Below are 14,413 nucleotides of genomic sequence, written 5' to 3'. Positions count from 1 at the left end.
CTCTAACTTGAGACACAAGAGCCAGAAAGGCCTACTGGCCATAGGCCAGGGCCTCCCCTGAAGCAGAGGGTGGAGCAGGAAGGGATGATTGTGGGTTTTAATCCCTTGAGCACATAAGAGCTCTTTGGCTGAGGAGCCTGTCTGACTTCCTGCAGTGGAGAGCTTCCCTGGCAAGCTGGTGCTCCCCCCCAGGGGGATCCAGGCAAGGGTGGAACCTCACAGTCACCTGCAGTGTTCAGGGACATCAGCCAGTCTCCCTGCCTCCTGAAGGCTATAAGGAGAAGCCAGAAGTCTAGACTCCTCTTAACGGCTAATGCCAACTAGCTGTACTTTGTATGCAAGAGGCCGGCCAAAGCTCCTGTGTGGGACGAGCAGCCGTGGGTGAGAGTTTGAGTCGTCTGCTCTAAATATACACATGAAACGAATGGTTTCTCCTGACTAAACTGGTCCACAGCCATTTCACTGTGGAGTTTGCTGTTAATTTTGGCCCAAGAAATGGCCATTGCATAAACAGACTTGTAGCAGAAATCCAGTGTTTAGGCTTGGAAGCCGCTTCTCTCATTTCTGCCAGAGCAGAGTCACACCCTGCCTTTGCAGCCCGCCCATGTCACCCTTGCCCCCTGCCCTACCCTTCTCAAGAGTGTGTCCTAGCAGCCCTGAGGCTTCCTTCCCATACCCTCTGTGTTAGGCCACCCTCTTCCTCCTTCAAGTATAGACAAGGTCAGGCTGTTAATGTGACCCCATGGCGCTTGGAACCCCTACCTCTCAGCTCTTCTCGCTGGCAAACTTCTCCAGGATCTGACACGACACTGTCTATAACCACCTCGCTCAGACCTTTTATCACAAAGCTGCATTAAAATCTAAGAGAATTTAGACACTGATCTTACAAAAGGACACCTTGGCCATATTTACAGATCATTCTATCAAAAAAAAAAAAGAGTATACAGGTAGCCAGCAGTTCCCATGGCTCATCAGCCCTCTCTCCCTCACACCCTTCTCAGGGCTTGCCCAGAACCACATTCTAGTGTTCATTGGGGGGAAAGAGTTTGAGTGAAGCAGGGCTGAGGACATCAGCTGTGCTTGATTAGGGCCACCAACAATGGCAGGTGTTCAAGGCTCAGAAAAACCCACCTTTTCATAGACTAGAGGGTAAAAGGAAAGCTGACACCTCATGGGGGGCGGAGAGGTCAGAGACGCCCTGCATGGGCATAGAAGAGAAGAGAATCACACTGACATTGTTCCATCTCTCTGCTACCTGGGGTGGAACAAACACAGACCTGAATGTTGGGTCATGTGCACTCCTGGCCTAGCATTGCTACCCACTTTGTATGACCATTCACGTGAGTGTGAAAGCCGGAGCAGGACACCCCGTGCCTTCCCCGTGTTCTCCACCATGTTGCCTTATCTCTCACCGAACTGGAAGTTCACTGTTTCAGCTAGGCTGGTCAGTCAGGGAGCTCCCAGGATCCACCTGCCTCCACACACCTCCCTACAGTATTGGAGGTGCAGACAGGAGCCATGCCTGTCTTTTTTCGTGTCTGCTGGGTTCCTAACTCAGGTTACACCCTGACCCACCGAGCCACCTCTGCAGCACCCCTGCCCCTCGTTGCCTTTCTTACCCCATTGTGCCTGAGAGCAACAGGAGGGTCAGAATCCGGCCATGGTTTTGGTGTTTTATTTATTATTCTATGTGTATGGGTGTTTTGTCTGGGTGAGCGTCTGTGCACCATGTAAGTGCCTAGTGCCCAAATAGGTCAGAAGAGGGTGGTGTTATCTCTTGGAACTAGAGTTATAGGTGGCCAGGAGCTGCCATGTAGGTTCTGGGAATAGAATCCCTTTGTCCTCTGGAAGACTAGCTGGTACTCTTAACCACTGGGCAAGCAATCCAGACCCTTGCTTTGTTTTTCAGAGAGAGAGAGTCTTGCTAGTAGTTCAAACTCCTGACAATTCTGCATCAGCCTTCTGAGTGCTGTGTGAGCCACCACACCCGCAGTCTTAAACTGTGAATGGTGACTCCTGTGGAGTAGGGTAACAGGGTGGAGGTCCGGAAACATTGGCTGCAGCAAAAGGTGTCTGAACTGAGATGACCAGAAATCAACTCAAAGTCAAACACACGATGAATTCAACAGGTCTCTGGCCGAGCTCATGGGTGTGGTATGACTTGGCTTCATAGCGCCTGGGTCCTGAGCACACTGCCTAGATGTGGGCTCTGCACTGGGCAGGCATCAGGCCAAGCAAGTGCAGCCATCACCACCTGCAACGTGTAGGCTCAGACCTTGATTTCCGGGTCCTGAGTCTCATTGCTTTTGCTAACTGCTATGCTCTTATAGAAGCATAATGATTTAATTATGGAAAGCAAAGATATGTAATATTTTTCTAGCCACCTTTCAGCATGTAAGTACCAAATTAGCATAGCTTGGGATGTGTTAGAACTTCTGATTTTTTTAAAGATTGCTATTTGATTTGTGGACTTGAGCTTTATTCTAAAATACCATTGAATGAGTTTTGGCTTAGGATTGGGATAAGATTTCCAACAATTTCTGAGATGGTCCTGAACATGTTCTACACTGTATATTTATGTGAAGCAGCATTCTCAACACTGACAATTATAGAATTAGAACATCAATCAATTCTGAAAGGTGTTAAAAATGATCTGAACCACACAGTATCAAATATTCAGCAAAGACTGAATTCTTTATGGAAAAGTGAAGAAGCACATTCATCTGATTGTGCTTTCTTCTTCAACAAACAGTAAAGTTACACATTATAATATCAGAGAGTTATTATAGTATTAATCAAAGTTATTTTAAATGTATTTCTTTATGAGTTATTATCAATAGATGTTATATGTACGTGCTTTATATACTAACTTCTGGGGACTCTGTAAAAATTTCTCACATGAAGTGGAGCTGGAGACATGGTGCAGTGGTTTACAGCACTGACTGCTCCTCCAGAGGACCCAGGTTCAATTCCCGGCACCCACATGGCAGCTCACTACTGTCTATAACTCCAAGATCTTGGCAACCTCACACAGACATCCATGCAGGCAAAACACTAATGCAAATAAAATAAAAATAAATAATTTAAATTTTTTTCTCACATGAAGAGTTTTGAGTGGAAAAAGATTGAAGAAGTCCTGGTTTATGGGGCAGGGCTGAGGACAGGAGGGGTTGTGGCATATAGGGTGGGACTTCTGGAGGCTGTGAAGGTGGGGCCTGGGCAAGGCACAATTCTGTCTCTTCAAGCTCTGCTTGGTCCTCAAGTCTGCCCTCACTTTCCACTGGCTGGAGGGTGTGGGCTGGTGACAAGTAGGATGTCTGTCCCCCAGGCTGTCTGAGTGTCCTGAGCAGGCTCTGGGGCTAGACCTTCCTGGAGCTGGTGGTGTGTGCTGCAGTCTTAGATGTTCCCCAAATGGCTCCACTGTCCAACTTACCCTTTCCAATAGGAAGTAAGTATGACCTGCGTTTTCAGATGTATGAATTCACTGATACTCTTCACACATTTGATTGATGGGTGCAAAGCTGGTTTTTCTGGTTCCATCTGCTTCCAAGTATTAGATACCTCTACTGGAAGACACACCTCTCCCAACCCCCATGCACTTACCCAATTTGTACAGCTATACAGGAGTGGATTCATCATTATACATTCAAGCCAAAGGTTACATTCTTTGTTGGGATCACTTATTTTCACACTCAGATAAAAGCCAGCAGGAGTCCTCCAGTGTGGCATCTGTGTTCTTCTGACATGTTTGTAGGTTAGAAGCCAACACTTCCTTACTTTCTGGCTCGTGGAGTTAGTTTCAGGCTCCAGCCCTGGCTTTGTTTCTAAAGGAACCCTGGTTTTGTGAAGGCTGGAATTTAGAAACTATTATCTGAACACTGGGTGTATCTATGTCTGTGTGAATGCTGTTGCCGTTAGGCCCTTTCAAGGGATGGACATGACTGTGTATACACAGACCGAATTGTGTGTGTGGTAGGCATGTGACATCACTGGTCCCTGCCTCCTGGGGTCATTGTTATATAACACCTCTGAGTGGAATGAACTGAGCGACTGACTTCTAATGAGCAGGATATGGAGAGGTAATGTGGTAGACCTCAGACATGAGGTTATAGAGCCCTCGTGCTTGCTCACTCTGATGAGGTCAGCTGCCATATTGTGGGCCAGTGGAGAGGCTCACACGGAAAGAGACTGATGAGGGTCAAATCTCTGTGAGTCAGGAAGTTGATCCCTCCGCCAGGCCTGTCTTCTGAGATGAAGGAAATGGATCCCCCCCAGGCCATATCCTGAGGTGAGACCACAATCTCACTTCCTTGAATCCTTGTGAAAGACCCTTCAGAAGCACCTGACTTACACACACATCTACTTCCTAGATCCCACAGGCTAGACCGTAGCTATTTATTGTTTGAAGCTCTAGGTCTTGAGGTAGTTTGTACTGTTAAGCAACATATAACATATACATCACATCATATGAATGTATACATGTGTGTCCCGTGTCCCCACGTGTGTATGAAAAGATGACCCATCCATTCTCATGTAACCCTACATATCCCAGACTATTACTCCACACTGATAATCTCAGTTGGGTCCAATTCATTCAACTCTTCCCCCTTTCCCATATTTGTACTGCTTCCTCCAATAGCGAGAGGCCAGCTCCAGTTATCCGTAGCTTGTCCATATTTGTATTGCTTTCTCAAATACTGAAAGACCAGCTCCAATTATCCATAACTTGTTCATAGCCATTGACTTGTTCATTCACAGATCACATAGAGAACTCCATCAGAATGGCTCTCTTAGCATTCTTTTGAGAAAGTAATCTAACTGTAGGAGTTTCTGATTTGTTGGGGTGACATACATGCTAGATTCTGTGGCATACAGTCTAAGACCTGTGACCTTGCTTTCATAGTCAAACATGAGCATGCTATGTGTGCTTCTCTGGGAGTTGAGAAATAGCATTCAAAGGGGAAAAGTGTGCCTCTCTCCACAGGGGATGTCTGCTTTGCTGTTGTAAGGGCTCTAACATTCTGCTCCTTAAGTCTGGGCTGGTTCTACTCACTGCCCTGAGTTTCATCCTTTGAGCAGATGCATTCCTGTCAAAAGCACAAAAGTGCCAGATTCCAAGGCCAATAGGAGTGGTCGAGACCCAATGGTTCTCAACCTTCCTAACACTGTGACCCTTTAATATGGTTCCTCATGTTGTGCTGACCCCCAACTATAAAATTATTTTTGTTGCTACCTCATAACTGTAATTTTGCTACTGTTATGAGTCATGATGTAAATATTTTTTTGGAGAAAGAAGTTTGTCGAGGGGATTGTGATACACGAGTTGAGAACCATCACCAGGCAGGCACTAAATTATTTGTGTATGGGCCTTTAGCTCAGTGGTTGAGTGTATGCCTGGCATATGCAAGAATTTGGGAATGATTGATCCCCAGTGTGTGCATACATGTGCACTTAAACACACACACACACACACACACACACACACACACACACACACACACACGGAGGGAATTCCTTTTGTGTTGTGAAACAATATTCTACCCAAAAACCTTGGGGGAGGGGAGGCTTATTTGGCTTACGCTGTCAGGTCAGTCTATCATTGAGTGAAGACAGGACAGAAATAAAGTAGGCATGAACAGGCCCCCATGGAGGAATGCTGCTGACCCACTCACTACTTTGTATTCAGTTAGCTTCCTCATATAGCCTAGGACCTAGGGATAGTACTTCCCCAGTGGACTAGGCCCTCTTACATCAATTAGAAATCAAGACAATGCCCCCACAGGCATGCCCACAAGCCAGTCTGATCTGAGCAATTTTCACCTGAGGTTCCCTCATCCTAGGTGATTCTAGGTTGTGTCAAGTTGACAATAAAAGCCAATGAGTATACACACCACCATCACATGGTCATTTAAATGGTGAGGCACATGGCATTGGCTTTTGAAGGCCCCTGGAGAAGATTTTTAATTATACTCATTGCCTTAGTTAAAAAGACATTGAGTGATCAATGGACTTGGGTGTACCCAGAAATGTTACTCTGAGAGGAACATAGTAGTCCTGTTTATGTCTCTGGGGTAGGCAGGGCTCTGGTGAAGTAACAGGTGGGTGTCAGGTCCTTTGCCTGAGGTATTCTGTGACACTGTGTTGTCACAGTAACTGTCCTGGGAGGCAACTTTAAAGAGACAGGGAGTCACTAGGTCAACATCAATGGCAGGTATGGGGAGAAGGACATCAAGGCTCCACTGAGGCCTGTCCCTCTAGACACCAGGGTCATACCATAGTCTCAGGTAACACTATTATGCTCCCAAATAGAGACTGTGGGAAAGCAGCCATGGTCATGAGGCTCTGTCTGCCATTTCTCTAAATTGTTACTTAAGTTCCTCATGCTGAGCAAGTATCTGGAAAGATACCTATTACCATCCCAGAGATGTCACACAAACAGCACAACACACACCATGCACATTTCACATAATACAGCACACACATACAACATATCTAACACATAACACACACAGACATAAAAACCACAAACTGCCCATATATTCCCACCACCACACACAGGCACTTATCATGTATCAACAGGCACACACACTCATACACAATGCTCAAGTTGTTCACACACATATATTGGCACAAATACATCCCACAGATACAACACACACACACACACACACACACACACACACACACACACACACACACTTTGTTAGCTCTCCTCCAACCAGTCCAGACAGGGAGCTCCCAGCACCTACTCCCAGAGAGATCTTCTGACTCTCCACCTGTGGTCTCCTCCTGAGGCAGGCCAATCACTTCACTTCTCTGAGCCTTTTCCTCTGTGTGAGTGTGTTCCTGGTGTCTGAGGACAATATGATTTGAATAAAGGTGGCTGGGTCTCTGCCTTCTTCATAAAAGAGGTCACCACAGAAAGTTCTCTCAATCCTTGTGGCCTGGATACAGCCTGATGCTGCCCCACCTCTTCTTGTGTTTTCTCAGCCACTGCCTGCTATTTTCAGAGGGTAAATAACACTTGTTCTCCAATTCCTTTCCTTGGAAAGTCTCCATGGCACCCAGAACAGAACCTTGCACAAAGAATATCTTCAGCTGGTGGATGCCAGTGAACTAAGTTCTGCAAGGGGAGACAGAAACACATGTTTACGGGTCACCTCTCTTACAAAACCCAAGATTCCTAAACATATGCAACCGCATACCATAGGCAAGGCCAAGGCCAAGGCCATAGCTCAGCCTTGTGTGAGACATTAGGTTTGATCCCCAGCATTACTAGAAAGAAACATGCACACGCACATGCACACGCACATGCACACGCACACTCACACGCACACGCACACGCACACGCACACACATACACACACAAATACATACTCACACAGACACACACACACACACACACACTCACACAGACACACATACACAGACACACACAGACACACAAACTCACGCACACCCACACCACACTCACAGGCACACACACAAATACATACTCACACAGACACACACAAACATATACACACTCACACAGACACACATACACAGACACACACAGACAAACACACACACACACACACGCACACACACACACACACACACACACACACACCACACACACTTCCTATTACAGGCAGGTTAATTTTTTAATTAGATTGATTGATTGATTGATTGATTGATTGATTGAGTGCATGTACTCTTGTGTAATGGTGTTTGGACAGAGCAGAGGACAACTTGCAGAAGTCTGTTCTCTCCTTACATGTGAGTTCCAGGGACTGAACATAGGTTGTTAGGCATGATGGATCCATCTTGCAAGCCATGTGATTTTTTCTTTTCATGAACCCTTAGTGACAGCTTATGGAATCTAATTTTCATTCCTTTCTCTTCCAGGGTCAGAAAGCTTGGATAGAGAAAACATTTTGCAAAAGGGAATGCATCTTTGTAATTCCCAGTACAAAAGACCCAAACAGGTATGTCGGATGCTATTGTGGAGGCATTATCTGAGTCAGGGCTTGTTCAGCATGCCTCAGAAACTATTCTAATGTCTGTGGAGAAGGGAGAGGAGGTGAGGACATGCCAGAATTTGTCCCCACAGGAGTCATTAATAAAGAGTCATAGGGCTAATAAGCTCCTCTGTTGACAGGCAAATGCCCTGGCAGAGGATTTCTCTTTGCAGCTCTTTCCCAGGCTCTCTCCCAGCCAGATCTTTGAAAGTCTCAGGATATCTTCTGGGGTGTCTGCAGTCCAACTCCTTAATTTGTGTATATGAAAGAAACTTCTATCACTGGGAAAGATCGGAAACAACTTTATCTACAGAACATGTGACCAACTCAATCTTTTCAAGCATATGTGATCATTTCCAAGACAGACCATAGGCCAAGCTGTGACACAAGCCTCAATATTCTCAAACAAGTCAAAGCACAGTCCCAAACTATGATTAAATAAAATTAGAAGTCAACAGCAGATGAAAAAATTTCGGTACCTCACCAACTGAAGATACTCCTCGATAACCAGTAGATCAAAGTTGAAATCAGATGGGGAATAAAATACTCCTTGATAAATGAGAGTAAAGATATAGCACACCAAAGCTGAGGGGATGCACTAATATAGGCTGAGAAGGAGATTTGTGCCCATGAACACCTGGATTAGGAAAGAAGAAAACGTCTAAATAGACAATCTAGCCATCCACCAGAGACACGGGAAAAGTACGAGCTGAGTGAACAGAAAGCAAGAAGGAAGACAGCCATGCTTCAGGAGGAATGAGAGGCCTGTGTGGCCCATGCTGTAGGCCAGAGGGACTTTGGTGGCAAAAGTCAGAAGCTGTTCTTGGAAAATAACAAAAAATCTGTGACTCAATTAGCTGGATTGGTGAGTACTGAAGAGCTAGTGCTGAAATTGCAGAGATGAGAGCGACAGACAGTTTTAAACAGAAATCAGTATGAAGGAATGGTGTGATTTGTACAACAAATTAGATAATTTAGCAAATTCCCAGAAAAGCACAAACTCCACAAGCTAGCTCAGGGGAAAAATATCCAATGCAAACACACTTGCATTAAATAACTGGTGCCATTAGAGCCAGTGATCTAAAAATCTCCCCGTTGGTCATTACGTTATTAGTAACCAGAACAAAGCCAGGTCCAGATAGTCTCTCTCCACTGACTTCTTAAAGCATTCCAGAAGAATCAACCCAAATTCTCCATAAGTTCTGCCCAAAACATGTTGGGGGCACTCTGCCAACTAGTTGCAGCAAGCCAGTAAAACAGATTCCCAAACTGAGACATTAGTGAATGGAATGAGTGAAGTTCTAAGCAATTTGGAAAACATCCCTGCCCACAGATAGAAAGATGTGTCATTAAGAAAATGGCAATGCTCACAAAATGACACACAAATTCATCTTAATCCCCGATGACAGCTTGATTGGATTAAGAAACACCTACATGGTGACCCACACTTCGGGGTTTGTCTATAAGGATGGTTCCAGAAAGGGATAGCTAAGGGAGGAAGGTCTGCCCTGAATGTGAGAGACACCATTCCCAAGGCCAGGGCCTGGTACAGCAAGAGGGAGAAAGGGGACTTCTAACACAGGCCTTCCCTCTCTGTGTCCTGGCCACTGAGAGGTGACCTGTTCTGTTCCTTCTTCTCCCCCCTGCCATGGGGGACGGAAATTGTGAACTAAGCCTTTCCTCCTTACCGTGGCTTCTTTTACTGTTTTATTAAAAATTAAATCTAAGGATTCAGATATTAGGGAATAAACCTGAAAGATCCACAGCAATGGAGAAAAGATCACCTCACCCTCTTCTCTACTTTCCCTGATGGAAAAGGCTGCTCTTTTGGCCCCTCCTTGTTCCTCCTGTGTGCCCCTCTGTGGTCCACTCCCACCAGCTGAATGTGGACTCCACCCTCCAAACTGAGGTCTGTCTCCATTGGTGGTCTCAAAGCAACAACACAAACAAATCTCCCACAACACCTCCTTGCCCTGCCCCCAACCCCGTGACAGCAACAGAAGTCAGAATAACATTACCCCACTTGGGTGACTTTGTTATACAAGTTGACAATCAAGTTCTAAAATGCACATGAACTTTTGGAAGCACCTAGAACAGTGAAAACAACTAGAAGGTGGGGGGGAGGGGATGGAGTGAGGGGGAAGGCAGAAGGGGAAGGGGAAAGGAGAAGAGAGAAGGGAAAAGGGAATGGAAAGAAGAAAGAAAGAGGAAGGAGGGAGAGAAGAAAGAAAAGTGGATGGAGTAGGAGAGAGTGGAAGAAAGAAACCCTAAATATGAGGTCCCAACACTGATGAAGGAGCCAGCAGGCAGCAGGGGAACAGAGCGCCTATATCTGTACCAAGACATCACTTTAGGCCTCTGCCATTCTTTCTACGGGCATTCCGAGCTTGGGTGGTTCAGGCATGAACTATGTGGGAGCCAACCATGACAGTGACAAAGGAAACCCTGGGCATGCATGGAAAGACCAAGGGACATGCTCAGGAGAGACTAGGAAGGAGTATGGAACAGAGGTTGGTTGAGCTATGGAGAGACACTGAAAATCAAGATCTGCAAAGCCGTGGTAGTGACAGCTCAACACATAGCTGTTCAGGACAGGACAACTCAACCTTCTGTGCTACTTGGGCAGGAAAAAAGGTTTCACTAAAAAACAGAAGAACCCTGCAGCACCATGGGATTCCAGAGGGCCACTTATCTGCTCCCAGGTTATGGTTGAACTTTGTCACAAAACGTTCAGCAGTGTCCAGAAGGCCCAACTCCTGCTAATGTCCTCAAGACAGCAGAAAGATAACCACTCATTCAGTAAGAAAGAACAGCCATCCAGTGTGTTGTAAACAGACTGGTATTTAAGCAAGTAGTGATGTGTTGCTTTTTTGGAAAAGGAACAAATGGTAGCTCTCGCTTATGGTCCCTGATGAAGGAAGCTGATGACAGATATTTTTGTGGCTCTGGTTGGACCCAGCTCATCCGTGCAGGCTAGTTTATACTCACCAGTGGGAGGGGAGAGAGGATTGCTGCTGAACAGACCACTTTGCTCTTCTCTCAGGTGTTGCTGTGGTCAGCTCACGAACCAGCACATCCCCCCACTGCTGAGCACGGCTCCCAGCACAACAGGAGAGGAGAACAAGCAGGTGGACGCACAGCCCGGGAAATGGTCTGTCAGCAAACACACCCAGAGCTACCCAACAGACTCCTATGGGACTCTCGAATTCCAGGGCGGGGGCTACTCCAATAAAGCCATGGTAAGAGGGGTGATCAGGCACTGTGCACAGGGACCCAGCCTTCCTTTGCCAGAGCCTGTCTTCTGGCTCCCAGGATGCAGAGACCTGGGTCTTCCTCAGGCTTACATCTTCATAGGCGCATTCCTGCAAGTCCACACAGTGAATCTGTGCCGATGAATTTTACATCACTGTAAAGTGTGCACATTCTCCACGGATCCTCCCCAAGCTCTAAACAACAAAGCATGCCCTAGCCCAACCTTGCACACACGCTCCATTGCCCCATCCCTGGTGTCCTCATTTGTTTTCTATTGCTATAATAAATAGTATGACCAAAAGAAGCTTGAGGAGAACGGGTTTATTTCTTCTTAGGTTTCATCACTGAAGGAACTCAAGGCAGGAACCTGTGGCAGAAACTAAAACAGAGACCATGGAGGAGTGCTGCTTACTGGCTTGCTCCTCATGGCTTGCTTAGTCTGCTTTCTTATACACCCCAGGACCATCTGCCCAGGGATAGCACCACCTACAGTGAGCTGGGCCCTCCCACATCAATTATTATTCAGGAAAATATCCTCACAGACTTGCCCACAGTCTAGTCTAATAAAAGAATTTTCTCAGTTGAGGTTCCCTCTTCCTAGATGACCCTGGTTTGTGTAGAGTTGACAAACCAAACCAAACAAACAAAACAAAAACAAAAACAAAAACAAAAACAACCAGCACATTCAGTGATAAGAAAGTTCTGTAAAACAGTAATAGTAACGGGGGGGGGGGTTGCCACCCTCCTTCATGCATATGGGCCTTTTACAAGCATTTTCCTCTGAAGTCAGCTTCTCTGAGCCTTCTCTTCTCAGCCAGCAAGAGGAAGGGAATATTTCCTCACAGTGTGCTGTGGAAAGGGAATGCTAGCTCCCTTTCTGGCAAGCCCTCCAATGTGGGGGAGGTGCCAGCCCATTACCCCAAGCTCCTGATTCTCAATACTATTTTTGCAGTTTCATTTCATTGGTCCAACACTATTACTCAAATAAAATTCAGTTATGCTCTAAATACCACAAGACAAGATTTTCTGGGATGGCACCCTACATGTTAGCAAAAGGCAACGCAGAGGGACCAAGGCCCCCGACCATTAATGTCTTTTTCACCCTGAGGAGAAGGATGCTAGTCCAGACATGGACCCATGACCCCTTCCTACTCACTCAACAATAGCATTGCCCAACATCCCGGACTCATTGTTCTAGCTGAGCCAACTTGGAATTGGTTCTTTCAAGGTTAAGTTTGCAAACAAAGTATAAGAATTATCAGGTGTCCAGACCAGGCTGATGAAACCCACAGAAACAGCTGACCTGAACATCGGGGGATTCTTGCTCCCCAGACTGATAGCTGGAATACCAGCATGGGAGTGATCCAGACCCCAGGAACATGGGTTTCTGTGAGGAAACTTAGGAAATGTATGGGACCTCCTATAGAAGTTCAGTACTTATCCCTAGCATAGGTGTGGACTTTGGGAGCCCATTCCACATAGAGGAATACTCCCTGAGCCAACACACACAGGGGTAGGCCTAGGCCCTATCCCAAAGGATACAATAGACTCTGATGACACCCTATGGAAGGCCTCACCATCCAGGGGGAGCAGAAAGGATATGTGATAGATAGGGTTTTAGTTGGCTTTTAATTCAAATAAAAATAAGTTGGAAAAAAAAGAAAAGAAAAAGAAAAAAAAGTATCTTTGAATGTCTGACAAAAGAAAACATAATTTTTAGTACACTTCTATACCAGCTCTTATGGGATGTGCTGCATTTAGTAAAGATCCTGTGCTAAAATCATTTAAAATATTTGTTTTAGACCTTTTAAAAATTCAAATTTAGACAGGCACATTAGCCTGGTCAGCGGTTACTACAACACTTTAGATGGGGAAATTTATAAACAGAAATGTACTATGCATAGTTTTAGGGGCTAAGAGGCCTGCAATCAAGATTCCACTTCATCTAGTTTCACCCCTGCTTAATAAATGACACATTCTTGCTGCATGTCCACATGTAAGACAAAGGAGTAAACACCCACGGGCCTCTGGAACATTGTCCCTGATCTACCCCTTACCACTACTGCACTGGGATAGAGTTTCAGCATGTGGCTGTCATGGTGACACAAACATGTGGACCATAGCACTGGCATCTTGTGTTTTCCCTTGCTAAATCTGGTCATCTTTCCCTCAAGTTCCCTTTAGTTACTTCCTGCAGAGGGCCCAGGTCACAGAGAGCCTTGAGGCCCTGATGAGGGAGTTCTTGTTTTGGATGTGAATGGTAGCTCCACTCCCCTCTGACAGGAGAAGCAAAACTATGAGCAGGCACTGAGCACTGTGCCCTCTTTTGCAGTATATCCGAGTCTCTTACGACACCAAGCCAGATGCCTTGCTCCATCTCATGGTGAAGGATTGGCAGCTAGAACTCCCCAAGCTTTTGATATCCGTGCATGGAGGCCTCCAGAGCTTTGAGATGCAGCCCAAGCTGAAGCAGGTGTTTGGGAAAGGCCTGATCAAGGCTGCGATGACCACAGGGGCCTGGATCTTCACCGGGGGTGTGAGCACTGGTAAGAGGGGCCCCGCCCTCACTGTGAATCTAATCACCTGGAACTCAACTGAGGTTGCAGAAGGTCTCCTAATAAGAATGGCCAGGAGACTAGACATATAGAATCCTGATCCCAACTGTAACAAGCATGAAACCTTTATTCAAGCAGGTTTTTACTGTTGTGGTGACTGATTTATTTAAATAGTATAAACATAATTTTGCTAGGTGGTTTTCCATCACCTAAAAGACACCTGAGATAATCAGCTTATAAAGGGAAAAGGTTTCCTCTGACTCACACTGGTAGAGGTTTCAGCCTATGGTCAATTGGCCTCATTGCTTTGCACCTGTGGCAGTGTCTCGTGGTAGAAGTATGTAGTGAAGCAAAACAGAGGTGACTAGGGTTGACAGCTCTTCCAGGGCACAACCCAGTGACCCACAAACACAGGCTGGGGCCTTTCTCTTGTAGTTCCCACCACCTCCCAACAGTGCCCAGCTGGACACCTAGCTTCTAACACGGGACTTCAGGGGATATTTGAAGTCTAAACCTCAGTGGGAATAACAGTGACAGTACTGTGCCTTTGCCTGAGCATAGTCATGGACAAGTGTCATTTTCCATGAGTCAATAGGCATTGTT

At 46.0% G+C, this 14,413-nt stretch overlaps 1 protein-coding gene across 2 annotated transcripts in view; it reads left to right on the top strand.

The window, feature by feature from the left end:
- The window catches only part of Trpm1 (transient receptor potential cation channel subfamily M member 1), a 138,404-nt gene that overhangs the window by 52,653 nt on the left and 71,338 nt on the right, over positions 1-14,413 (top strand). For both annotated transcript variants that reach the window (XM_027408067.2, XM_035441387.1), the window contains exons 2-4: positions 7,891-7,970; positions 11,047-11,242; positions 13,588-13,801. In XM_027408067.2, coding sequence (XP_027263868.1) covers positions 7,891-7,970; positions 11,047-11,242; positions 13,588-13,801 — 490 coding nt within the window. The remainder of the gene's footprint in view (positions 1-7,890; positions 7,971-11,046; positions 11,243-13,587; positions 13,802-14,413) is intronic.

Source organism: Cricetulus griseus, chromosome 3 (genome assembly GCF_003668045.3).
Source record: "Cricetulus griseus strain 17A/GY chromosome 3, alternate assembly CriGri-PICRH-1.0, whole genome shotgun sequence".
NCBI lineage: Eukaryota > Metazoa > Chordata > Mammalia > Rodentia > Cricetidae > Cricetulus > Cricetulus griseus.
Note: the sequence above shows the minus strand (reverse complement) of the source record. Positions and strands in the feature narration are given on the sequence as shown.